The sequence below is a fragment of the Pelmatolapia mariae genome, linkage group LG7 (assembly GCF_036321145.2).
Source record: "Pelmatolapia mariae isolate MD_Pm_ZW linkage group LG7, Pm_UMD_F_2, whole genome shotgun sequence".
Lineage (NCBI taxonomy): Eukaryota > Metazoa > Chordata > Actinopteri > Cichliformes > Cichlidae > Pelmatolapia > Pelmatolapia mariae.
Window position 1 is genome coordinate 10,549,232 of NC_086233.1, and position 25,140 is coordinate 10,574,371.

The window sequence follows — 25,140 nt, forward strand, 5'->3', positions numbered from 1 at the left end:
CAACTTGGGATTTCTGGTCTGGTGACTTGGATGAATTTATCCTCAGCAGCAGAGGTGAGTTTTGGTCATGTGAGCCAGTTTCGTCATAGCACTTGATGGGTTTTTACCACTGCACTTGGGGACACATTCAAAGTTTTAGCAATTTTCCATCTCACTGACTTTCAGTTCTTAAAGTGATGATGGCCTTTGTTTCCCTTTACTTAGCTGATTGGTTCTTACCATAATATAAATTTTAACAGTTGTCAAATAGGCCTGTCAGCTGTGTACCAACCTGATTTCTGCACAACACAACTGATGGTCCCAACCCCATTAAGAAGAGAAGAAATTCCACAAATTAAACCTCACAAGGTACACCTGTGAAGTGAAAACCATTTCAGGTGACTACATCATGAAGCTCAGTGAGAGAAGGCCAAGGGTTTGCAGCGCTGGCAACAAAACAAAGGGTGGCTACTTTGAGGAATCTAAAATATAAAACATTTATTTATCAGTTGTTTCTTTTATGCATAATTCCATATACCTTGCTTCATATATTTGATATCTTTAGTTTGTCTCTACAATGTAGAAAGTAGTAAAAATAAAGAAAAACCGTTAAATGAGAAAGTGTTTGACTGTTATATATTTAACTATCTATGAACTGAACCAAATTAGTTCCTCCCTTTACCGTAATGCCTAGTTACACAACAAAACAACTTTAGTCTGATCGTGTTTTTCTGTTGTTTTTTTAGTGGATGCGGCTTTAACCACAGTGTGCAGTCAGGTGATCAGACGCTGACTTAACAGCTTTGTCGTGAATTTGCTGTCGTGGCCTCTGGTCTCGTGGTCTGACTGACAGGAAGCAGTACACACGTTTTGACTTCTGTAAACATGGAAGTGCATAAAGACGCTTTTGACTTGCCTTCTACAGTGTATCCTGTATGATAGGATCCCTGAGAGCTGCAGTCACGAGTTTTTCCTGACATTCAGCCACTTCCTCCGGAGCAGCGTGTTTCTGCTGCCTGATCGGAGGAGGAAGTTGAATATGTATTGATCTAAAATTGTTTCGGACTAAAACGCAAAATGCCTTCTTTTGAGCAAGTGAAGCAGAGTTTGGAGAGCGCAGGACAGGCGCACGTCCTGCAGTTTTGGCCGGAGCTGTGTGAGGAGGAGAGGGACGTTTTCCTCGAGGAGCTGGCTCAGCTGGACCTGAAAGGGCTGAAGAATCACTGTGAAGGGGCCGCGAAGGCTGCAGCCTCCCCGCCTGACAGTTTGGATCAGCACATAGAGCCGATCCCCCCTGAGTTCGTCGGCAGCGTGAAGAAAAGTGGGAGAGACTCTCTAGAAGAGTGGGAAAGACGAGGTGAATGTAAAATACACATTTGGTGCACGAGTAACGCGTTAAGACACGGAGGGGGGCAAAAGTGCAGACAGTCGTTACATACGCAGAAGTACAGATACTGAGTGTTAAATACTCTAGTAATCATCATCCAATATGTACACAGAACAGTTCAAAATGGCGAGCACTTTAAAGTTAATTGTAGTGTTTTCATACTAAATTGGTTGAAAAATAATTGTTTTAAATTACTTTGGAAACACTTTAGCCACCAGCTACCTGGCTTTAGGAGTGATAACAGCCTTACCAGAGTAGGGGAAGAGGGGGCATGGTAAAATTGTATCATTTTCTTATGATGGAAAGGTTAATGAAATATACTTTTTTTTTTTTTTTTTTGCATTTTCTGATTGGACCACCAACTATAGATGGAAACCTGAGCATGTGCACAGAAGGCTTATCTGACTATCTGGACTGGATTAGGAGTTAAAATTGGATTTCACAAGGTGTGGGAATGCTAAAATCAGTTGGAAAGAATAACAAGTCGTAACAATTTCTCTTGAGTTCCAGTAGATTTTCTGAGTATAGGCAATGATCAGTTGAGACTTGCTGCTGCTGCTGCTCTGAGGCTAACTGTCTTTCCACAACTCAGTTAATCCAAATATAAGCACATATTACATGAGAGCACATGGCGGATTTCCAACTCATCTACATTATAATCCTGAAATTCAGTGAGTTAATCTGATGAGCAACATCATCTTAAATTCAAATTGATGTCTGCATCTATAATAAAGCTAGTAAGCCATACAATTAAGATATGGGAAAGAGTTGTTGTAAGAAGAGAGGTGACAATTGGAGAACAGAACAAATGTGATGTTTGCTTTGAGGGTGCTGATGGAGAAGTACATAGAAGGTTGGAAGGAGCTTCGCTGTGTCTTTATGGATCAAGAGAAAGCATAGGACAGGGTGCCAAGAGAGGAACTGTGATACTGCATGAGGAAGTCGAGAGTGGCAGACATGTGAGAGTGGTGCAGGGCATGCAATGAAGACAGTGAGACAGTGGTGAGCTGTGCATGAGCAGTGACAGATCAGTTAAAAATGAAGCTACAGACTTTGGTTGCACAAGAGAGGTGAAGAAAAAAGTGCAGGCATGGTGGAGACGAGTGTCAGGGGCGATTTGTGACAGAAAGAAAGCAGCAAGAGTGAAAGGGAGGTTTTACAGAACAGTGAGCTACTGTGAGGGGTTTTTTTCAGGCTTAGATTTAAATCATTTTGTTGACTATATTTTGATGAGATGGTGAAATGGTAAGGGCTAACAATAGCACCCTTGGTTAGGAAGAACAAACTTCTTCAGTGGCGCTAACACATCACAGGACATATTAGTTATTTGTTAATTCCTTAATCTTCCAGTATTTGAGCACAAACACAGTTAAGAGGTCCTTTTCACTGTGGCCAAGTAGATGGCAATCTGCTACAGCTGCCTGTAGATGCAGACAGATGCACACATAACTTTAGGCCTTAAAAGAGAGGTTACGTATTTAGATTTATTTTTAAATCCTCTCTTAAATGGAGTCTATAGAGAAATGTATAATATACATATAATATAAAAACATATAATTCATATAAGTTTATTCTGATTATTACTTTTTAAAAAATCCAAATCAAGTCAGAGCCATTTGCCCTGGCAGTACTTTAAAAGCTATGACATGAAATGATCTGACACTGGGCTGTCATTGCTTCACTGCTGTCCTCTGTGATTGTCATGAGTAAGCACTGCTGGGTTATGACAGAAAATAAAACGGAGTAATTTCTAAGCTCCACAAAATTAATCTCTGAAGAATGCTTCTATAAAATTATGAATAGAGTAATAAGTTAGGTATAATTATAAATTAAAATAAGTTTTTATAGAAAGTATCAGTTATATAAGTAAACAATTCCCTTGTGTGTGCTTCTGCTCATTTTAGCTTTTTTTTTTTTTTTTTTCCCCAATAACAGGGCTGCTGGAAATCTCGGAGAACTGTGTTGGAGTCCTGCTCTTGGCTGGTGGTCAGGGGACCCGTCTTGGTGTTCAGTACCCTAAAGGAATGTACAATGTTGGGCTGCCGAGTGGCAAAACTTTGTATCAGATCCAGGCAGAACGCATTTGCAAAATCCAAGAGCTTGCAGACAGCAAACATGGCTCTAAATGCACTGTTCCATGGTAAGTTCCTCTTGCTCTGCTAATCTGATAAGTGTAAGAGTATATAAGAGTACATTAAGATAAGATAACCTTTATTAGTCCCACACGTGGGCATACTCAAAGTCAAAGTAAAAATCCTGATGCATTTTCTCTTTCTATAAGTTGTTGTAATGTTAACTTTTTCAATAAAGTCAACATTAAGTTAACATTGGTTTGAAAACGTGGCTGTGGTTCATGTGGTTACTAATCTACTAATCAAAAGGTCTGCTTGTCAAAGTGTCCTTGGCCAAGACACTGATCCTCAGGTTGTGCCTGCATCCATCGGAGTGTGAGAATGTTTGTGAATGTTAGAAAGCATTTAGGCATTAATAAAAGCACCGTATCAGAGTGTGCATGATTGTAGTAGAAAGTATTTTCAGTGCTCAACTAAGTAGAAAGGCTCTATACCACTGCACCTCTGCATCACTTCCTTTAGCTTTTACATGGATAATAGTTCTCATTTTTCAAAACATTTTTTGAAATAGATTTTGCTAATGCTGCATTCAGTTTAATCCCCGAAACAGGAGTTCCACAATAGTCCTCCATTGCTGCAGACTGTGTGTAATGGTGTATAATTTCTACCCTCTGTGCTCTTCAGGTACATAATGACCAGTGAATTCACTCTGGCTCCCACTGAGACTTTTTTTAAGGAGAACAACTATTTTGGACTGGAACCAACAAACATCATTATGTTTGAGCAAAGAATGATTCCAGCTGTGACATTTGATGGAAAAGTCATCTTGAAGGATAAAGGGAAGATAGCCATGGCACCAGGTGGGTGCATATGAAGTTACACAGAAGAATCAGAAACAAATATGAGTGGAGTTATCTAAACTTTGGTTTCAGATGGTAATGGAGGTCTGTACCAGGCACTGGTGGACAATAAGGTGCTGGAGGACATGAAGAAAAGGGGAGTAAAGTACCTGCATGTGTACTGCGTGGACAACATTCTGGTCAAGATGGCCGATCCTGTGTTTATTGGCTTCTGTGTGAGCAAGGGCGCTGACTGTGGGGCTAAGGTGGAGTAATACAGCATCACACAGTATATACGAAAGAATACATTAAGATGTATTTTACATTGTAATTGAATATAATCAACAGAAGGATTATATTTTGTGGAAAGTGAATTTCGTTTTTGTTTCTTATGAATATTTTCTTTGGACTCTCACGTTAAACGTAGTTACTTGAATAGCAGTCCAACCCTTCACCTACAATAAATCGTACAGAACTACGAGTATCTGTGTAGTCATTAGAACAGACTGCATATAGCCAAGTGATTGGCTGTACATGAGGACAAAATGCTAATGGTTTCTCCTAATTCTTCCTTGTTCGTCCACCTCTGTCTTGCTTTAGGTGGTGGAGAAGGCGTACCCTACAGAGCCGGTCGGCGTGGTTTGCAGAGTACGAGGGGTATCCCAGGTGGTCGAGTACAGTGAGGTCCAGCCACAGACGGCTGAACTGCGAGGACCTGGAGGAAAGTTGGTTTACAGTACTGGAAACATCTGCAATCACTTCTTTACCAGGAGCTTCCTGCAGGATGTGGCAGAGTAAGGGGCAGCACAACATTATAAACAACTGACCAACAGCTTTTAGTAGTACACAAATGACCCCCAAAAATTAAGAAAGAACAAATTTGAGCTCTTTTTATTCTGCAAATTACACTTACAGTAAAGATCTGGCTGTTTCAGTATATGCTAGATGTTTGTTAAAAAGTCCACAAATAGACCAAAACAATATATTAGTGCATAAATGTGTACTTTCCCAGCCTGTTGGGGTATCTTAGCTTCAATTAGTTTCTACTGAGCACACGTAAACCTCTAGAAGGTGGTAGTTGCTATAGTTCAGTGATTCTCACTTCATAATCATTGTTGGGGAGTGCTTTCTTTCTAAGATTCTGCAGCAACGTTCAGGTGTGTGGTGCAGTTCTGTGCAACAGTCTTAAGACACTACTTGAGTTTCTTTATATTTTAGTTCAAAGGAGCTCGCCTTTGTTGTAATATTTTAAATTGGTCATGAGCAGTAGTTCTCCACGCTTTATACGTTTTTCAGTGGACATTGGCTGCTTTGTCACTCACTTTTAGTCCAGTCCTTGAACCTGATCTCTTTTTTTTTGTTTGTTTGTTAAGACCAGCGTTAGCACTGGTCAATGATTCATTCGAGCATAAAAGGCTATTTAACTGAAGGGATGAGTCAGTGCTTTGTTTACTGATAACTGACAACTTGGCAAAGAAGAAGTCTTAACATGTTTTTCACTGCCAAATTAACCAGATTTTAATTATACAGCTATTGAACTTCATTGCTCTTTGAGTATAAAACCGTTATTCCAGCCTTCCATTTTTATGGTATTCCATTTTGTTTGGTGCTGCTAACATATTTCATCTTTTAGGAAATATAAAGACCAGCTGAAGCAACATGTTGCCTTAAAGAAAGTGCCCTTTGTTGACACACAAGGTGTTCAAGTCAAGCCATCCAAATCCAATGGCATAAAGATGGAGAAGTTTGTTTTTGACGTCTTCGAATTCTCAAGGTATTAATTGCTCTACATTATCTTTCAGTTTGTGTTTACACATGTTGTTTTTACTGTATAGGTCATTTGCAATTAATTAAAAATTTACTCCCTTGTATTTGGAAGGAACTTCGTTGCGTTTGAGGTTGTCAGGGAGGATGAGTTTTCCCCCCTGAAAAATGCAGATGGCTCAGCCACAGACAACCCGACCACAGCCAGAAACACTCTGCTGGCTCAACACTGCCGCTGGGCCACATCTGCTGGAGCCACACTGTTGGATAAATATGGGAATCCCCTTCCTCTTCCCAGGTCAGGGATGCTCCTATGTACTCCACACCCTAAGGAGCCGATTTGTTGTTACTACTATTGGAATTATAATATATACTTTGTGGCATGTAGCTCTTTCTAAAATGTATGTTAGTGTTGTTTTCAGGCTGACAGAAAAAAAATTGAAACGTATTATTTAAATCTCAAGTTGTGCATTATTCATCCTGCAGCGTGTCAGCTGATGACAGTCCTCCGGCTCAATGTGAGATTTCACCGCTTGTCTCATACTTTGGAGAGGTGAGAACAGTGTGTTAAATTGGGGAACCCTGCAGAGCACTTAGAGACAGCGATTCTTTCTTGTATTATAGATACACTGTGGACAAAAAGTACTCAGTAAATAATTTCTAGTTTTGCTCATGACTTAACTCCTGTCTCATCTCCTCTGTCAGGGTCTGGAGCAGCTGCTGAAAGGGAGGACAATTCATACTCCCTTTGTTCTGGATGAAAAGCAGGCCAAAAAGTTGCAAGCTCAATAGCTTTTTTTGTCATTTAGAGTTTTTTGACATTCCAAAACAGTGGATTGCAGCTTAGAGGTGTGTGCCAGGACTGCAGCAAAGATTGCTCAGTATCTTTTGTTTGTTTTGTTTTTTTAAATTTTGAATTGTATGTAATTATGACCATATCCAAATGTCACTTTGATAACCTACAATGTGATGTCGTTTCCTGGGGGGGTGGGGGGGAGTTTCTAAAAGAAAAAAGAAATTGATCCACAAAAAATAAAAGAATATCAAAAATAAACCACTTTCATCTATTTTGTCTTTTGATAATCCAGAATACATATGTGTGAATGATGGGGAGACGTGTGGATGAGTGAATGCCTGTTGGGTTACTTACTACCTTGGGTTAACCCCACCCCCCATAGAGACCCATGAGGGAGGGTGTTTTACTGACTGATACAGTCACTTAGATAATAAGGTATTTTAACTTGATTGTATAAGAAACAACATATTAATGAAACAGTCTACTTACTGAGCACATCTGGCTGTTAGGTCACGAAATCACACCCTCTTCTGCAAATGCTGAGAGAGAAGCAAAAACAGACTTTAATAGATACCACTACTTACAGATTAAAAATAATAATACATAACCCTCCCACAGTTACATTAAGATGACTTTTTTTCCTCAACTTTGTGTTACGACCGAATATGTGTGTGAAAATATGCAGATGAGGTATCATCACCTCATAACTGTAGCTACTTGGGAGCCATCTTGGTAAGGTCTTATATGATTAGGTACATTTATGGAAGCAAAATAGCCCTAAATGTCACATCTGACCAGTGTACGTTTCCTGCCCTGACTTCTAACCCGTCTGTTTAAGAAATGATGTAAAAATCACCGTTTAATACGTCAGAACGCCGTATTTTACGCCAGAGAGTGGCGCCTTGAACCGCCCCTTCTGAGTAGCGGAAAGAACGCCGTTTTTCCCGGTCTATGAACGCCGCTTTTCCCAACGCTCACAAAAACAGCGCTCATTGCGCAGCTGCGTATGACGTAAAAAGCGGCGTTGGAAGACCGGGAAAAACGGCGTTTTTTCCTCCATTCAGAAGGGGCGTTCAAGGCGCCAGTCTCTGGCGTAAAATACTGCGTTCTGTTGGGGGTCAACGCCGTTTTTTTCTTTACGGCGTTCTGACTTATCAAACGGCGATTTTTACGTCATTTCTTAAACAGACGGGTTAGAAAATTGGAGAATTTTGGCCTAGATTGTTTGCCATACTAATCGCTGCTACTGTGAGTCGTTGGCAGGATAAAAACAAATCCACTGGAAGGAAGCGAGCGGGATGTTTACTTCCCAGCTGCCGAAACTCGACATATGTAATATGTACTGGGTAGAAAAAATATTCAACGATTTCATTCGGTCGTAACACATCATTTAATACTCTGACGACATTACGGCTTGTATGACGCTTGCCCAGGGAAGAGAGTGGTGCTGTCGTTTATCAGCTCCATTTGCATGTTGGATGGCTGATCTATTATGCTAGGAACATGTTCAAAAATGTTTTCGGCTCAGGGTTTCTGGTGAGAACATCACATGTGATTCTGACATGGGTCATAACGTTAATCCTCTTCCTACATGATACAGGTGAATCTATCACTTTACATTCATAGGCTTTGCCTCTATAATCGCTCGCACACCCCTGGGAACTGTGGTGGTGTTAAGTGTGTGAGTGATTTGTTCACAGAGCTGAGGAAGCAGGAGGAGACGGGCCAGCTTGTCCAGCCCGTGCTCTTCGTCCTGCTGGTGCTGTTGTCTGTGCTGCTGTACTTCGCGGTCTCTCTGATGGACCCGGGTTTCATCCTGTCTGATGACACGGACTTGCAGGTGAGCACGAGCCTACTGTACATTACTGTTATCACTCCCACTTTTTACCTTTGTGTTGTGATGGTTTCAGGGTTTGAAGCAGCTTGAATGTTTACGTTGCTGGTTAAAAAACCTGATTTAAAAAATATATCTTAAAAGATAATCGTGTGCTTGCAGTGCCAAAACAATAATGATAACAATAATTTATTTAAGGCAAACTAACACTCTGCCTTTAATTCATTTCAGTTTTATTTATATAAGATCACAGCAATAGTCGCCTAAAGTTGCTTAATATTGTAAGGTCTCAAACTTAAATGAGCTGTAGGCCACTGCTGGCACTGTCACATGTCACATCTCATATGAGGGCCACTTTAGTGTTCAAGTAGTGCAAAAACAAACCAATCAAGAAAACACCCACAAATATTTCCCAAAATTTTGTGTTTTGTTTGTTTGTTTTAAATTTCAAATATTGTATAACAAGACAAAACTGCCAGTGTTAATGCAGTTTTTTTCCCCTCATGCTTAACTAACTGAAGCCTTTCATTAAACTACCAAAGAAAGAAATTGCTACTCTCTTTCTGGCCAGACACATGGCATCACTTCTGCTATAATTTTGTTCGTATTTAACAAAATAAAAAAGCAGACAAGTGTACACGTTAGCTTTTGACTGCTGGTGAAAATGGGTTTTTTTCACAAATAACTCTCTCACTGAACTAACACAGCCAATCCCTCAACATGTTTGTACTCTCTCCTCATAATGCCTTCATATTAAATCATTTTTTGCTTTTTAAAGAATTTATTTTAACATTGCACTCAACAACAAACAAATCCTCCCTAACAAAAAAGTAACTTCAAGGGCCAAATTGCTTTATATTTCTTCACGTCAATATACAGGCCGCAAGTAGGGGTGACGTGAGCCACAAGTGGCCATGGGCTGCGAGTTTGAGACCCCTGCCCTACTCTAATAGCGAGAAAGCCCAGCAATCAGATGGCCCCCTATGAGCAAGTGCTTTGGCAACAGTGGGAAGGGAAAACTCCCTTTTAACAGGAAGAAACGTCTGGCAGATGGCTGGCAGCTCAGAGGGCCAGCCATCTGAAGTGACAAAAGACATGGTGTGGAAGAGAGCCAGAGATTAATAGTATTTAATATTTTAACCTTCCTTGGTGGTTTGATCCCGCTAGTCTGCATGCCAAATATCCTTGGCCAAAATACTAACCCTAAGTTGCTCTCCGATGCATCCATCGGAGTGTGAATGTTTGATAGAAAGCACTTACACAGAAAAAGCTTAGAAAAAAGTGCTTGTTTGAATAGGTGAATGAGACAAGTTGTTTAAAGCGCTTTGAGTGCTCGGATAGAGAAGAAAAGCACTACATAAGAACCAGTCCATTTACCATTTAGAATCAGTGAGCAGCAATATGGCTTCATGCTCAGAAAGAGCACCACAGATAATAGGATACCCAGAGAATAACTGTCAGAGTGGCAGAGAAGTATGTGAGGGTGGGGCAGCACATGTATGAGGATAGTGGTGAAGGATCTTCTTCTTTCTTGTTTGCAGGTGTAATTAGGGGTGGTTTTAAAAAATCTATTTTCCGGTTCAAATCGATCTTAGCTTGAATAACACGATATCGATTCATTAAATCCTGAATCGATTTTTAAATATAAATGTATTTTGCCAGAAACGTCAAAATCTCAGGTTAAGGCTCACAAAACTATTTCAACAACCACCAAACAGCTAAAACAGCAAATGAGAGCAGGTAAACAGATTCCGCACAAAGATGTAAACACAAAGTGCAAATCGTTCACCCGATGGCATGTGCACAGACACGCCGTCGGGGCTGAAAGAGACATCTCACAGTTTCTGATGCTGCAGGTTTTGTCATTCTCCAATCAAAATTCACTGAACCAGCAGCAAAAGAAGATCAAAACTACAGTTCACATTTGATAAACCTCATATTTAATTCCCTTCTACTTTTGCTGTTTTGCTTCCACCACAATAAAATCACACTTCCTGCACAGCTCTCTCTCTCTCTCTCTTTCTCTGTGTAATTCAAGAACAGTTTCCCTCAATCTCAAATCTCAGTTTTCTGCATTATTTGCTTGCTTATTACACACCAGTCTACCGTTGTGTACAGTGCTGTCGCCCGCTGTTTTTTGTTTGTTTGTTTGTTTGTTTGTTTGTTTTGTTGTTGTTGTTGTTGTTTTTCAAAAATGCCTAATTTCTGCTGTTCAACCACAAAGAAATTTAAACTTTTTAAAATTATGCCAAACTGCAAAACGCTTAGCTGTGTATCTAATAAGACCTCTGTAACTTTGCTCTGTTTCGCTTCAACAGCACCAGGTAATGTTCATATGTTAATTCATGGTTTTCCTCTGTTTTTGATCTACTGCAGAGAATTTTTAAGGTGGTGTTGTAAAAATTCAGGCCAGGAAAATCTCCTTCATGTTTTTCTGTGTTTTATCCTCAGTTAATTTGACACAAAGGCATCTGCTGTGATGCTTACACCTCTGATGAATTCTGATAAGTGTCAGCTTTGTTTTTATACCTAGATATAAAATATGGATATGTACTGATAAATGATCAGAATTATAATATTTCTGACTAAGTCAAAAAAGATAAAAGACAGGAGTGTGAAAGGGATGATTTACAAGATGGTAGTAAGACATGTTATGATGTATGGCTTGGAGACAGTGGCTTTGACAAAGAGACAGGGCGCTGAGGTGAACATGTTAAGATTTTCACTTGGAGTGACCAGGAAGGATAAGATTAAAAATGAGGACAGCTCAGTCCATCTGATGTCCCTACCATATAGAAAAAGTGGGAAACAGTGACAGTGTCCACTTTAACATAATTTGTTAGCTGGACAGTTACTCCTTTCTGACCACTTTGTCTTCTTTGTTGTATTAGTTCATGCTGGGAGTGACTGAGGAGCAGCAGGACATGATTCCACCTGCCACCAAATCCCTGCGACAGCGCCGTTGTGGCCACTGTCTGCTTCAGGTATGCTGCTCAGCTCGTCGGCAGAGGTGGTATACACACATCACTTAAATAGAAGTAGAGACACTTCCAATAAGAAATACCCTGGTAAAAGTTAAAGTACTTATTCAACTTCTTTACTCCAGTAAAAGTAAAAAAGTACAGGCTTTGAAAAGTATAAAAGTAAAAAGTAACTCCTTGTTACTTCAGTTCTAATTAATAATGAATGTAATCAGTTTGCACATCCATAATGTAGAACACAAGCAGAGAAAAACAAAGGGAATTTAAAAAAAAACTAGCTCTGTTGCCTTCATTGTAGATATGTGGAGATCAGATGGAGCTTTCCTGCTGCTCTTTCTGGCCAAATAAATTCAGCAGGATATAAGCATCTTAAATGAGGTATTACGGCTGATTTTCAACCCAAAGCAGTACAAAGCTAGTTTAAAGGTGGAATTCATTGAGTGAATCTAATAAACATCATCACCTAATTTGCTGCCTGCTGCCCTTGGTGTAACCTGACACTGACCACCACTCCATCATAGGGCATGGCTGTAAACGTCACTGTGTTGTAAGATAAGCAGTGTAGTCTGCACTCAGCTGCCTACATGTGAATAACAAAAAGGCATTATGCCAGTTTATTATTGTCAGGTCTCTACAATCTCGAGCGCCTTGAGTTGATTGTTCTTGTAATTTGGCGCTATATAATTAAAATGGAATAGCTGGAATTTTAATTGAATTGCTATTGAATTTTGCACAATGTTTCATAATATGAAAACTGCAAATCGCTACCTTATCGTGGTGGAGGGTTTTGTGTGTCCCAGGGATCCCAGGGGCTATGTTGTCCAGGTGCTTTTGCCCCCTGATAGGGTCTCCAATGGCAAATTGGTTCTGGGCGAGGGACCAGACAAAGAGCGATTCAGAAGACCCCTATGAGTGCAAGATCAAGGGAACACTTCCATCCTTGGGTGGATGATTGACACACCTCTGCAATGTTGTGTGGAGATCAGGGGTAGTACCTCTGTATTTGCAGGCCGGGGTAGTGGTTCCCATCTTTAAGAAGGGGGACCGGTCTGTTAGTCGAACCTCGGATACAATGTGGTTTTCATCCTGGTTGTGGAACACTGGGCCAGCTGTTTATCCTCTCAAGGATACTTGAGGGTGCACGAGAGTTTGCCCAACCAGAGAAGACATGGAGAAGGCATTCAACCGTGTCCCTTGGGGTGTCCTGTGGGAGGTGCTTCAGGAGTATGGGGTGACTGGCACATTTCTACGGGCCATTCGATCCTTATACAACTGTTGCAAGAGCTTGGTCCACATAGCTGGCAATAAGTTGAACTCGTTCCCTGTGGGTGATGGACTCTGCCAGGGCTGCCCTTTGTCATCGATTTGGTTTGTTATTTTTATGGACAGAATTTCTATCTGTACTCAAGTGGCAGAAGGCTTTCATTTGGGTGGTCTCAGAATCTCATCTCTGCTTTTCGCAGATGATGTGGTTCTCTTGGTTTCATCAGATGATGACCTCCAGCTCGCACTGGAACGGTTCGCAGCCGAGTGTGAAGCAGTGGGAATAAGAATCAGCACCACCAAATCTGAGGCCATGGTCCTCAGCCAGAAAAGGGTGGAGTGCCCACTCTTTGTCAGGGACAATTTCCTGCCCCAATTTGAGGAGTTTAAGTATTTCATGGTCTTGCTCACAAGTAACAGGACAAGGGAGCAGGCGATCGACAGACGGATTGGTGCTGCAGCTGCAGTGATAGGGACGCTGTACCAGTCCGTCATGGTGAAGAGAGAGCTGAGTGTAAAAGCAAAGCTCTCTACTTGCTGATCAGTCTACGTCCCTACCCTCACCTATCACGAGGTCACGAGCTCTGGGCAGTGACCGAAAGAACAAGATCACGGATACAAACAGCGGAAATAAGCTTCCTTCCAGAAGAGATAGGTTTAGGACTTCAGCCGTCTGGGAGGGGCTCAGAGTAGAGCCGCTGCTCCTCCACAACGAAAGGAGCCAGTTGAGGTGGCATGTCCCACCGGGAGGAGGCCCCGGGGCAGACCCATGACACACTGGAGAGATTATATCTCTCAACTGGCCTGGGAACGCCTTGGTGTTCCCCCGGACAAGCTGGAGGAGGTGGTCGGGGCCAGGCATGGTCTGGGCTTCTCTGCTTAGGCTGCTGTCCCTGGGACCCAGCCCCAGGTAAGTGGAAAAAGAAGATGGATGGATGGAAAACAGATCACACCGAACAACAGATCATCTATTGATCTGATATCTTTTTTTAAAAAAAGCTCTAAATTAAATAAGGAGATTACATGTCAGCTATCTAATGCCACTGAGCAATCTTTATCCTAGAAGATAAAATCTCCTGTTGTCTCTCTCCATCTCTGAGTGAAGTTATCTCACTTTCTTTTCTGTCCTTTGCAAGCACAGCAGGCATGCTGTGTGACAAATGGCACACAAACAGTTTGTGTGTCTGCTCTTATGAGTATGTTTGAAAAATTGCACTGGAAATTCCTTGAGGTGACTCTTGTTGTGAATTGGAGCTGTATAAATAACATTGAATTTAAATTATCCACGACTTTAAAAAGTTTTATGCTTCTCTTCCGTAGCACTAGATGCAGAACCACCAGTGTTGTGAAAAAAAGCATATTATGACCAGCTTTCAGATATCTGGACCAAAACACATTGTTCTGGATTGTTCCGGCCCACTTTAAGCCTTGAAAACAGTGCTGTAAATGATGCACGGACTACATTTTTTTGCCCTGTTTATTTGTTCATGTGCAATAAGTACTGGTCATGAATACCCTAATAGAACTATGTTTGATATGTTATTGTTGCCTCCATTTAGGTTCAACTTTGTTTGATATTTCAAGACGCACAGTAACCTGAAATAATAACTCAAATGTCCTCACATGTCTTAAACTTAGAGTAACAACCCTGAGTAGAAAATGGAGATATTTGTGTAAAAATGTAGGGACTAAAAGTGAAAAATAAATACTTTAGTACAGTTGAGATTTATACTTGTACAACCACAACCCAAGTGACTAGATCTCTGAAGGAAAAGGCAGTGAATGTGTAAAATATCTTTGTCACTACATTTGTACTGCACTGATTCACTTTTCTGTGAGGGAGCTAATCTCAGTTGTGGAGAGGTGAGGGTGGTACATCTGGCCAGAACTAAATCAGAGAGCCAAATCCACCAGAGCTGTTTGGAGGCTAAGCAGGTCACCTCCTTGGGCAAGATATTAATCCCAAGTTGCTCTCCCGTCATCATCCATTGGAGTATAAATGAGTGTGAATGTTAGATAGAAAGCACTTGTATAGAGGCAAGTTATATAAAGCGCTTTGAATGCTCAGAGTAGAAAAATGCTATATATAAGAACCAGTCAAATGGTACCAGTCCATTTACCATTTGGTAAATGGACTGGTACTTACAGTGGCTTAAAAAAGTTTTTACCCCTTACCTTCTTTGGATACTTGTCACGCTTAAGTGTTTTAGACATAACCCGAGTAAACACAAAATGCAACTTTTAAATGATAATTGAATATATTAAGGGGAAAAAAAAATCTACCTGGCACTGTGTGGAAAAAGTGATTATACCTGTCGAGAAAGGTGGGATTCAGCGAGACATTAAAGTAAATGATGTATGTGCACAAGTCAGATAGATAGAGAGAGGATGATAGTTGTGGCTGGTCATCTGGTGATCAGGCGTTAACAACGTGACTGGATGTCACAAAGGGTCGGGCCAGATGTCATCTCAGAAGATGTGACGTCCAGAAAGAGAGGGAGGAGAAAGCTTGACCAGGTATAAAAGTTAGGTGAAAAAGAGATACACGGTTCTTCCCTTTGTCTTCTGCAAGATGAGCAGTTCAGAAGATCGAATATAAGATGTTAAAGATTCCAGCAGAGACTCTAGAGGGATCAATATACCTGGATACCAGAGGCAGCTAGTGCTGTTACTGCCCCTAACCCTCACCCATCAGGCTCCATCTAAGCTCATTGGATCAGAGGTTAGGACTTTTTAAACAGAGAGACAATCCAGATCTCCTGTATTAGGGTGTTGGTTCATCAGATCCACACCCCCTAAACCTAATAAGTGGTCGTGACACCCTTTGATGCAAGAACTGTAATCAAACATTTTTGATAACAAGAGTTCATTTTGTTGAATCGGAACCCTGATCTTGACTGAGGCAATTGATGTGGATGCATTGGGGTACAGTATCTTGCCCAAGATAAACTGGAGAAGCAGAGGATCGATCCATTGAATTTTTGATTAGTAGACGACTTACTCTACCACCTAAGCCACACCTGCCTCTTCTTCCTTCTTTCCTTATCAAATGGCCAGAAATAAAAGGACAGTTAAAATTGTGTTGCTTCTAAAACAACGAATGGATGCTGCTTGTGACGGATCCACAACTCTCCAGAGGTCATTTTCTGCTGTTTTTCCCCCCTCCTTGAAGTCTTACTTTTAAAAGGAGTCTGAAGGTCGTTCTGGATGTTGAAGCAGAAGTTTGAATAAGCATATGTCTGCTTGTGACAATAGAGAAAAAGCTGGGGTGGACAGACGTAGCTTCTGTATTCCCATACAGGATGGGCAAACTGTCTGTTTGTACAATGTCACCTCTTTGTTCTCTGCATGTGTTTGTGTGTGAGTGTGTGGCTCTCAGGCTGAAATGAGACACTTGATATCTGGCAGGATCCAGCAGTAGTATAGGATATCAGGAAACACAGGGCTGTGTTACATACCCAGACGACCTTAAAAGTATCAGATAATACTTCAGATGCAGTATGCTGGGACTCTGAGTAAAATGTTTCATCACCAGATAAGAAAAGCCTCCCCCCCCCCCCACACACACACACACACAAACAAGAACTAACAAAAATTGGGCAAAATTCATGACGCACTGACACTTTCTCTAAGGAGGTACCACGGTCCATTGATAATACTGGATTACTGAGTTGAGCTCTGAGTTACAGACAGTCTGCTTGTATTCATTGTCTTTGTATTTAGCCTTTGGAAAAAGCAAATTACAAGAATTTACAAGAGCTACGTTGTGCTCACAGCCAGGTCTCATGCTCAGTATTTATTGACCCGGTCCTTCTGGTACATGCTGCATCTTGGGAATAATGCATCTGCATTATAATGACCTAATGAGCAAATCCACATTCTCATTTGTTTATGTTAACGACGTGCTTTTTGTTGATTTTCTATATGTAAACCTCAAACATGAGTAGGAAGGGGAGGGGATGAAGGATTTTACTCCAATTAATTTCTGTAATGGTCTTTAATCTTTCCTTCTTCCTGCTCTGTGTTTGTCATCATCATAAGCGTTGTGCCTGTCCTGGCTGATTAGCTCATCTCAGTGACACAACAGTATATCAGTCACCTGATATACTTTTACACATCCAGCTACACTCTATTTCAGCTGCTTTAGCCTATCCATTTCTAAGGCACTTTACAACCCACTTCCCTGTCATCCCCATATTTCATTTTGTGTCAGATTTAATCGGTTTCATATCTGCTGACATGGTTGCCCAGTCTGCTCAGTGCTAGGGGGTCTTCCTGCTGCTCTCCCTGCCTCCGAGTGGCCTATGAACTGAACGGTGATGCTAAATTGCTCTAAATTAAATGGCTAAATGACTAAATGGCTGAACTAACGACACTTTGTGTCCTGTGCTGTTGTAATCTTACCAAATACAGTGCATTTGGAAAGTATTCACACCGCTTTACCTGTTCCACATTTTGTCACATTATAGCCTTATTCAAAAAATGAATTCAATTCTTTTCACTTCAAAATTCTACTTGCAATACCCCATAATGACAAAGTGAAAAAGCTTGCATGAAAATCTTGCAAATGTATTGAAAAACCCCCCCAAAAAACCCATTGTGACGTGCACATATTCATAGTGTTTATGGATCCTGTTTGCACTGATCATCTGTTAGATCCACCTATGGTAATTCCCCTTTACATACAAGGTCTTGAGTAATCTTAAACACCTCATATTCCAGGAAACTGTTCATCTAGGAATGCTCGGACCTGGCACCCATAATGTGGTGGTGCACCATCTTGCTGGAAAAACTCAGGGAACGTGCCAGCTTCAGTGCATAAAGAGGGAAACACATCATCATGTAGCAATTTCAAATATCCAGTGGCCTTGAGGTTTCCATTGATGAAGAATGGACCCACTATCGTTGTACCCCATATACCACACCAAACCATCACTTTTGTTGTTCCGACAGTCTTGGAGGGATCCATCCAATGTGGGTTAGTGTCAGACCAATAGCGGTGGTTTTGTTTGTTAACTTCACCATTCACATAAAAGTTTGCCTCATCACTGAACAAAATCTTCTGCGTGAACTGAGGGTCCTGTTCCAATTTTTGTTTTGCCCATTCTGCAAATTCTGTGCGCCGATCTGGGTCATCCTCGTTGAGATGCTGCAGTAGCTGGAGTTTGTAAGGGTGCCATTTGTGAGTAGCTAATATCCGCCGAAGGGATGTTAGACTAATGCCACTCTCCAGTGACATGCGGCGAGTGCTACGCTGTGGGCTCTTGCTGAATGAAGCTAGGACAGCCACTGATGTTTCTTCATTAGTGACAGTTTTCTTGTGTCCACATTTTGGCAAATCCAACACTGAACCAGTTTCACGAAACTTAGCAAGCAGATTGCTAACTGTAGCATGGGAGATGGGTGGTCTCGTAGGGTGTCTTGCATTGAAATCTGCTGCAATGACCCGGTTACTGCGTTCACCAGATATCAACACAATTTCGATCCGCTCCTCACGTGTTAACCTCTTCGACATGTCAATGGCTGTGAACAAAGAGAAACTTGTAAATAACTCATGAAAGAATAAAGTTACGTTGAAACCAAGCACACAATTGTTTTTCTTGTGACATTACCAATAAGTTTGATGTGTCACATGGCCCTCTTCCTATTGAAAAAACAAAAGTTGTATCCAAGATGGCCGACTTCTAAATGGCCACCATGGTCACCACCCATCTTGAGGAGTTTGCCCCCTCACATATACTAATGTGCCACAAACAGGACTTTAATATCACCAACCATTCCCATTTTATTACGGTGTATCCATATAAATGGCCCACCCTGTAGAACAGAAGGCAGAGCCTTCAGCTTTCAGGCCCCTCTTCTATGGAACCAGTTTCCAGTTTGGATTCAGGACGCAGACACCATCTGTACATTTAAGAGTAGGCTTAAAATTTTCCTTTTTGCTAAAGCATATAGTTAGGGCTGGATCAGGTGACCCTGAATCCTCCCTTAGTTATTATGCAGTAGGCCTAGGCTGCTGGGGACTTCCCATGATGCACTGAGTGGTTTATACACAACTCTGCATTTAATCATTAATTATTAGTTATTATTAATCTCTTGTTCTTTGAGGCAACTGTTGATGTGATTTGCCCCTATATAAATAAAACTGAAAGAAAGAAAAGGAACTGAATATAAATGGTACAATTATTAAAGATGAGGGTTCTATGGCACGTGAATTTAATAACACTGTATACAGTTAGTAGTAGAATTACAGTTTTTTCTGATTGCTTAAGCACATTTTTTGTAACTATTGGCTATTTTTGCAAAACTCTACACACAAATAAGAAAACCTGTCACCCAATTATCAAAACATTGTAGTTCTCTTGCAAAAGCGAACACAGCTAGATTAACTCTTCACACCTTCGTAAAAATGGTGTTTTCGTATCAAACAGTACACACAAGCCATCATCTACTAAGCACACAATGCGCCAACTGCACACTGATGGTATGAATACAAAACACATCTGGCTTTTGCTTTCTCTGTGTACAGATGTCAATTTGAGGTCACACTTTTGTCATAGTGTCATGTAAACATACAAGGATCCAAACTTCAAGTATTGGTGTTTATTCACACTCATCAAAACCAAGACAAAGTCAGAACACAAAATAGGAATTTCACAAAAAAAAGGGAAAAAAAAGACAATCAGCCTACATCATGTCGTCTTTCTGGGTCCGGCCACAAAATTTCGTCCACATCGCATGCGATATCCTCCAGTCCAAGGCACCGGGGAAAATATCTCCTTGAATGCCGTATCCAGGCCTGACATGATGCCTGGTCAGTATCTCCACATGCCTCCTCCATTGCCTGTAAAAGGGCTACCTGTTGATGAGGATGACGGTCGTACACTTTCCAGCGCCAGGCAGAGAAGAACTCCTCGATGGGATTTAAGAATGGAGAGTATGGAGGGAGGTTGAGTGCCATGAAGGATGGGTGGTCTGTAAACCAGTTGCGGACCAAAGCAGCCCTATGGAAACTAACATTGTCCCATATGATGACATATCGGGTCTGCTCTGGTCTCTGAACAGTGAGCATGTCATGCAAGGTGTCCAGGAATGCAATAATGTGTGCAGTGTTGTATGGGCCTATGGTTGCATGATGGTGAACAACACCATTTTGGCTTATAGCTGCACACATGGTTATGTTACCACCACGTTGTCCTGGGACATTGATGATGGCACGGTGTCCAATAATGTTCCTGCCACGTCTCCTGGTTTTACTGAGGTTAAAATCGGCCTCATCCACAAAAAGTAGCTCATGTCCCATTGCATCTGCTTCTAGTTCCATCACTCTCTGGACAAGACAAAACAAATGCAACACACCAGGCCCATGCACAGCACTACAGTATGCACTTCCAAATTCAGAACCAATGACACTAGCTTACCTGCACATAGTCATATTGCAGTTGCTTTACACGTTCTGTGTTTCTCTCGAAAGGAACTCTGTAAACTTGCTTCATTCTTATTCTGTGGCGCGCAAGTACACGACTCAGTGCAGAAATGCTTGCACTGTGTACATTTTGAAAGATGGTGTCATTATCAATTATGCGCTGCTGTATTTCGCGCAGTCTTATTGCATTATTGGCAATCACCATGTTCACTATATGGGTCTCTTGCTCTGGAGTGAACATTCTGCCTCTGCCCCCAACATCTGGACGTCTAGCAATTCTGTAAAGTAACAATTTCAGTATTTTTGCATGTATGGTACTGTTGTGTTTCTCATTAGAGTATGGCAGTGCTACAAAGTACTTACCGATTCTCATTTCGAAATGTCCTAATGATGCCTGCCACAGTGTAGCGGCTCAGTTTAGGCTGAACCCGTTGGCCAGCTTCCCTCAGGGTCATCCCATGGTTGATGACATGGTCCACTATTATAGCTCTGATGTCATCAGTTATTCTGTTTCTTACTCTTCTTACCCTTCCTCTTTCCCCTCCTCGTCCTCTTCTTGCTCCTCCACGTCCTCTTCCTCCAACTTCTTCACCCCCACGTCCTCTTCCTCCAACTTCTTCACCTCCACGTCCTCTCCCTCGGCCTCCTCTGATTCTCACTCTTGCTGCTCCTTCCATTGTACTCCACATAGACAGCTTACCTGTGGTCTGTTTATAGTGCTTAGGCTGATTGCAAAGTGGACTAATTATCTAAAACAGTTTTCACATGTGAAAGTGTGCCAGACAGTTGGCAAAATAGTGTTAATGATAGTCATACATGTGTATAATTTTGCTAGGAGTGTGTTGGAAATTTGGTAATTGAGTGTAAGCAGTGAGTTGTGTTTAAAGTTCTGCAAAAAGAGTGTTGTGCAGTGAATTGTGCCTACAGTTTTGCAAAGTGTGTGTTACAAAATGGCAAACTGAGTGCAAAGCAGTGTTTGTGCTTTTAGTTTTGCAAACTCAGTGAGTGGTTTTGCTATAAGTATTAATAGTTTTAGAAATTGTGCTATAAGAATCACAGTTAGGGTTTAAGCATTCAGAAAAAACTGTAACTCAGAATTTCAATTCTTCAGTTGTAACATATAATAACTGTGGAATCATCAGATTTATTTTGCGTGCAATAGGTTAATGAAGCAGAAATCATAGAGATGATTAATGATTTAGACACTTGTTTCATTAAAAAAATACAGGAATTCATTGTCAAAACCATTGGCATATCTTGTTAATTTACTGAAAAAGGCAGTAGTTACTCCTGTTTTTAAACGAGGGGGAGCATGGTATAAGCATATGTAACTGTCATCCAATTTCTGTACTCCCTGTCCTGTTCAAGGTCAGAGAAGATTGTGGCTGCCTTCATCCAAAGCAGTTTGGTATTAGGCCAAAATGTCCTGCAGAAGCTGCTCACTGTTACTTCATTAAAAATATTATTTGCTTTTTGGATGATGGCGATGTTTTCTTGGCAGTTTTTCTTGACTAAAAAAAAGGAATCTGACACTGTCAGCCATGACATACTTCTGACTAAACTAAAGTTTGATTTATCAAAATAAGCAGCCGATTGGTTTGAATCCTATCTTTATAAAAGAGAGCAGTGTGTGGGGGTTAATCAAGAAATGTATTGTTAGGAAACAGAATGGTCATCCGCCAAGGATCAGTCCTTGGTCCATTGAACTTGTTTAGCAATGACCTCCCTGCCATTTGCATCTTTTACAGTAAAGGTCAAAGCTTGGTTAAAGGTAAATCAGACTTGTAGTCATTTATATTAATTAAATTATAATTTTGCAAATATCCACACCTTTGGAAATAATTTTTTTCTATCCTTCTCACTTTGTCTGTTACACTATATTTTACACTGTGAAATTTTTGTAGTTTTGTAAGTTTGGTGTATTATGGTTTTATGGAATTGAATGTTGCAAGCACAACAAGGGGCCTGGGTCATGTGAGGCACATTAGTTGGAACTATGTTAAACTGCATTGTGTCTTCTAAATAAAACAATTAAAAAAATTGTTCTGTGTTTCAAGCAGCAGCCAATGAGATCAAAGCACTGCCAGACGTGTCAGCACTGCGTCCGGCGTTATGACCATCACTGTCCCTGGATTGAGAACTGCGTTGGTGAGAGGAACCACCGCTGGTTTGTGCTTTACCTGGCCTTCCAGCTGTTAGTGCTTCTGTGGGGCCTGCGCATTGCCTGGTGAGCAACACCACCCATCTCTACCTCCATGTTACTGTTGCTGCTGTTGCAAAGCTGTCACATCCTATTGCTCTCTCCTCTTCAGGACGGGTTTCACCTACGTACCCATCTGGCACCAGTGGCTGCGTACAAACGGAGTCCTGACGGCCGTGACCATGCTGCTAGCGCTGCTCTCGCTCATCGTACTGTTGCTGCTCGGCTCCCATCTATACCTGGTTTCTCTCAACACAACCACGTGGGAGTTCATGTCGCGCCACCGCATCTCCTACCTCAAACACTGTGGTGCAGATGAGAACCCCTTTGACCGCGGGACATTCCAAAACCTTTGGGGTTTCTTCTGTGTCTGGGGCACAGTGGTGTGGGAGCATGTGTACTTCAAGGAGGGCAGCGATCAGGTTTAGGTACATTTCAGTGATGAACAGCCTCTCTGGATCTGGGATTACACACCAAATAGGAGGATAAACTGTGCTTGTGAGCAGTTCCCTTTATATAGGCATTTGTGTTGTTGTGCCATAACTGTGGAGCGTTTCCCTCCTCCTCATCCTCTCAGTGGTTCTTTATTGCAATTGATTACCTGCATTTCCTGTTTTTACCTCAATGCAGTCGTAGTGAAAACTGTGGGAGCTTTCATATAGTCAGTTTTGGTTAGAAAGTTTTCTAATGAGTAAAGTGATACAGGTGTAGCTGCATGACAGCTATAATAAAAGCATTTCAAATTCTGGTCTAAAGACCTTATGGTCAAGGTCTGCATCAAGAGAAATAAGAGCTATAATAATTGACTTAATTATAATGCACAGTTCACATTTGGAATGTTTGTTGTTCTAATGCAGCCTTTAGGATTATCATGGAATTAATTTTTACTTTAGGTCAGCTAGAATAAGTGGAAGGAAAATGATTTATTTCATTTTACGGGCTATGGGGCAGGGCGAATTAGCATGATACCCTAATGATCATGATCTAATAATAGTGCACTAATTTAATGAAATTTAAAGATGCAGCCGATTCATTTCAATAATAATCAATATGCTGCCAAGAGCAGAACAAATTAGCAGCTCAAAAACAGCAGAACCGGTGAGAAACCCAACGAGGATTGTGCGAACCAACGCAGGTCTTAGAAATAGAAACTGCTGGAGAATGTGAGGTTCAAAGGTCTGAGACACAGCTGGAGCTCAGGATTTATCCAGCATTTTTCAAACAGCTGTATGACCTGTAAGATGTGTAAAAGGTAAACAAGAGCATCAGATCCTGAGCCTTGCACATGTTCATGAAAATACAGCTACTATGCCTACATGCTTATGAGCATTGCTCATTGTTGGTCTGTGCAGACTCCAGAGGAAGGACAGTTCAGTCAAGTTCCTCTGTTTCAGTATTATTGAGCAGAACACTCAGGGACAGGACTTTTTTTGTGACCTACATGAAACATCACAGTAAGAACATGCTAATAAAGTGGGCATTTTGCCGTCCATCGTTTCGATGCTGTAATTTCAACACAGTAGACATTGAGTCGGTTAGAATCTCAGCACACAGGCTTCTTTTCCCAAGTCCTTAAACATTTTGACCTCGATGGAGAACATCACCAGGTCGGGAACAGGAAATAGGAGTCATTTTTAGGACAATTTGAACATACTGTGTGTTTCCAGAATGAGGCTGCTGCTCTTAATAACTGGTAATCAGCACTGCGGCCTTCCTCCTTATTGTTTACACATCAAGTTCATAATTTCCTTCAAAACAAGCAACTCTGTACATTGTCTTCAGGCATTTTACACACCCAAGTGAATCCGGTTAAGCTAGGACTTTACTCACCCAAATACCCTCAGTCCTGCCTCTTCCACAAAATCATTTAAGTAACAAGTGATAATGTTTGTTGACAATAACCTGACTGTTCACCCTCAATTCACATCAATCATTACATTCAAAATTTGAGTAACAATACAGATCTATAGCTGGCATGGTTTCTTGATTCACTCACAGGATTTACTTTAGTGTAGTGGGTTCCATTTTCTTGTAGTCTCGTGTGATGAATACTTTGCCTGTTTTACAGGATTCACCTTCTCCAGCAGCTTTTGTCACTGTTAGTCCAAGTGAGTGTGTTTGAAATATGAACTGTATTGTTCCTGGCAATTATTCCATACATGTACACGATATTTAGACCTGTTACAGCGTCTCAAGTTGTTTAAAATTGTACATATTTTTTAAACTATTTTGGAGCAGAAAATGTCTTTAGATTTTTGTAAAACTATTTTAACAGGGACTTGAATGATACAGTGGAACACTGGTTATTAGCTAAAAGGTTTGAGTGCAATATGTTTCCATTTAAGCTTTTCCTTGTGCAATAGTAACCTTGTAAGACAGCAATAAATGTTTGTGTTTAATCCAGTGCAAAATGCTGAGTCCTTCTGCTTGGACGGAGCCATTATCAGTAAGATCTCTGCTTTTTTTACAAATTAACATTTACAGTCTGTGGTGTAGTTCTCAATTATATACAATATTGTCATGCAGCGTTTTTTTTTTTTAAATACTGTAAATACTGGAAGTACTATAAAACTCAATAAATGTTTCATGAGGAGCTTTC

General features: G+C 41.0%; 2 protein-coding genes across 3 annotated transcripts; both read left to right on the forward strand.

The window, feature by feature from the left end:
* Positions 1-805: 805 nt before the first annotated feature.
* On the forward strand, positions 806-7,023 carry uap1l1 (UDP-N-acetylglucosamine pyrophosphorylase 1, like 1). The gene is made up of 9 exons (XM_063477861.1): positions 806-1,336; positions 3,302-3,506; positions 4,123-4,298; positions 4,371-4,543; positions 4,878-5,071; positions 5,911-6,051; positions 6,157-6,339; positions 6,528-6,594; positions 6,747-7,023. The coding sequence occupies exons 1-9, from the start codon at positions 1,057-1,059 to the stop codon at positions 6,831-6,833; spliced, it is 1,506 nt and encodes a 501-aa protein (XP_063333931.1). The 5' UTR covers positions 806-1,056; the 3' UTR covers positions 6,834-7,023.
* An 859-nt stretch (positions 7,024-7,882) lies between these two features.
* zdhhc12b (zinc finger DHHC-type palmitoyltransferase 12b) lies at positions 7,883-25,123 on the forward strand. 2 transcript variants are annotated; one of them, XM_063477862.1, is made up of 5 exons: positions 7,883-8,437; positions 8,538-8,677; positions 11,563-11,655; positions 22,399-22,568; positions 22,654-25,123. In XM_063477862.1, the coding sequence occupies exons 1-5, from the start codon at positions 8,341-8,343 to the stop codon at positions 22,967-22,969; spliced, it is 816 nt and encodes a 271-aa protein (XP_063333932.1). In that variant the 5' UTR covers positions 7,883-8,340; the 3' UTR covers positions 22,970-25,123. The 2 variants fall into 2 exon arrangements, with proteins under 2 accessions (XP_063333932.1, XP_063333933.1); XM_063477863.1 differs by having other exon boundaries at positions 22,402-22,568.
* The last annotated feature ends 17 nt before the right edge of the window (positions 25,124-25,140 follow it).

Excerpts from the sequence above, each read along its gene's own strand:
- uap1l1 (XM_063477861.1), top strand. The coding sequence starts at position 1,057 with ATGCCTTCTTTTGAGCAAGTGAAGCAGAGTTTGGAGAGCGCAGGACAG. Across the intron at positions 5,072-5,910 it reads TTCCTGCAGGATGTGGCAGA|GAAATATAAAGACCAGCTGA; the intron begins GTAAGGGGCAGC and ends TTCATCTTTTAG. Across the intron at positions 6,052-6,156 it reads GACGTCTTCGAATTCTCAAG|GAACTTCGTTGCGTTTGAGG; the intron begins GTATTAATTGCT and ends TGTATTTGGAAG.
- zdhhc12b (XM_063477862.1), top strand. The coding sequence starts at position 8,341 with ATGTTCAAAAATGTTTTCGGCTCAGGGTTTCTGGTGAGAACATCACAT. Across the intron at positions 8,438-8,537 it reads CCTCTTCCTACATGATACAG|AGCTGAGGAAGCAGGAGGAG; the intron begins GTGAATCTATCA and ends ATTTGTTCACAG. Across the intron at positions 22,569-22,653 it reads TGGGGCCTGCGCATTGCCTG|GACGGGTTTCACCTACGTAC; the intron begins GTGAGCAACACC and ends TCTCCTCTTCAG.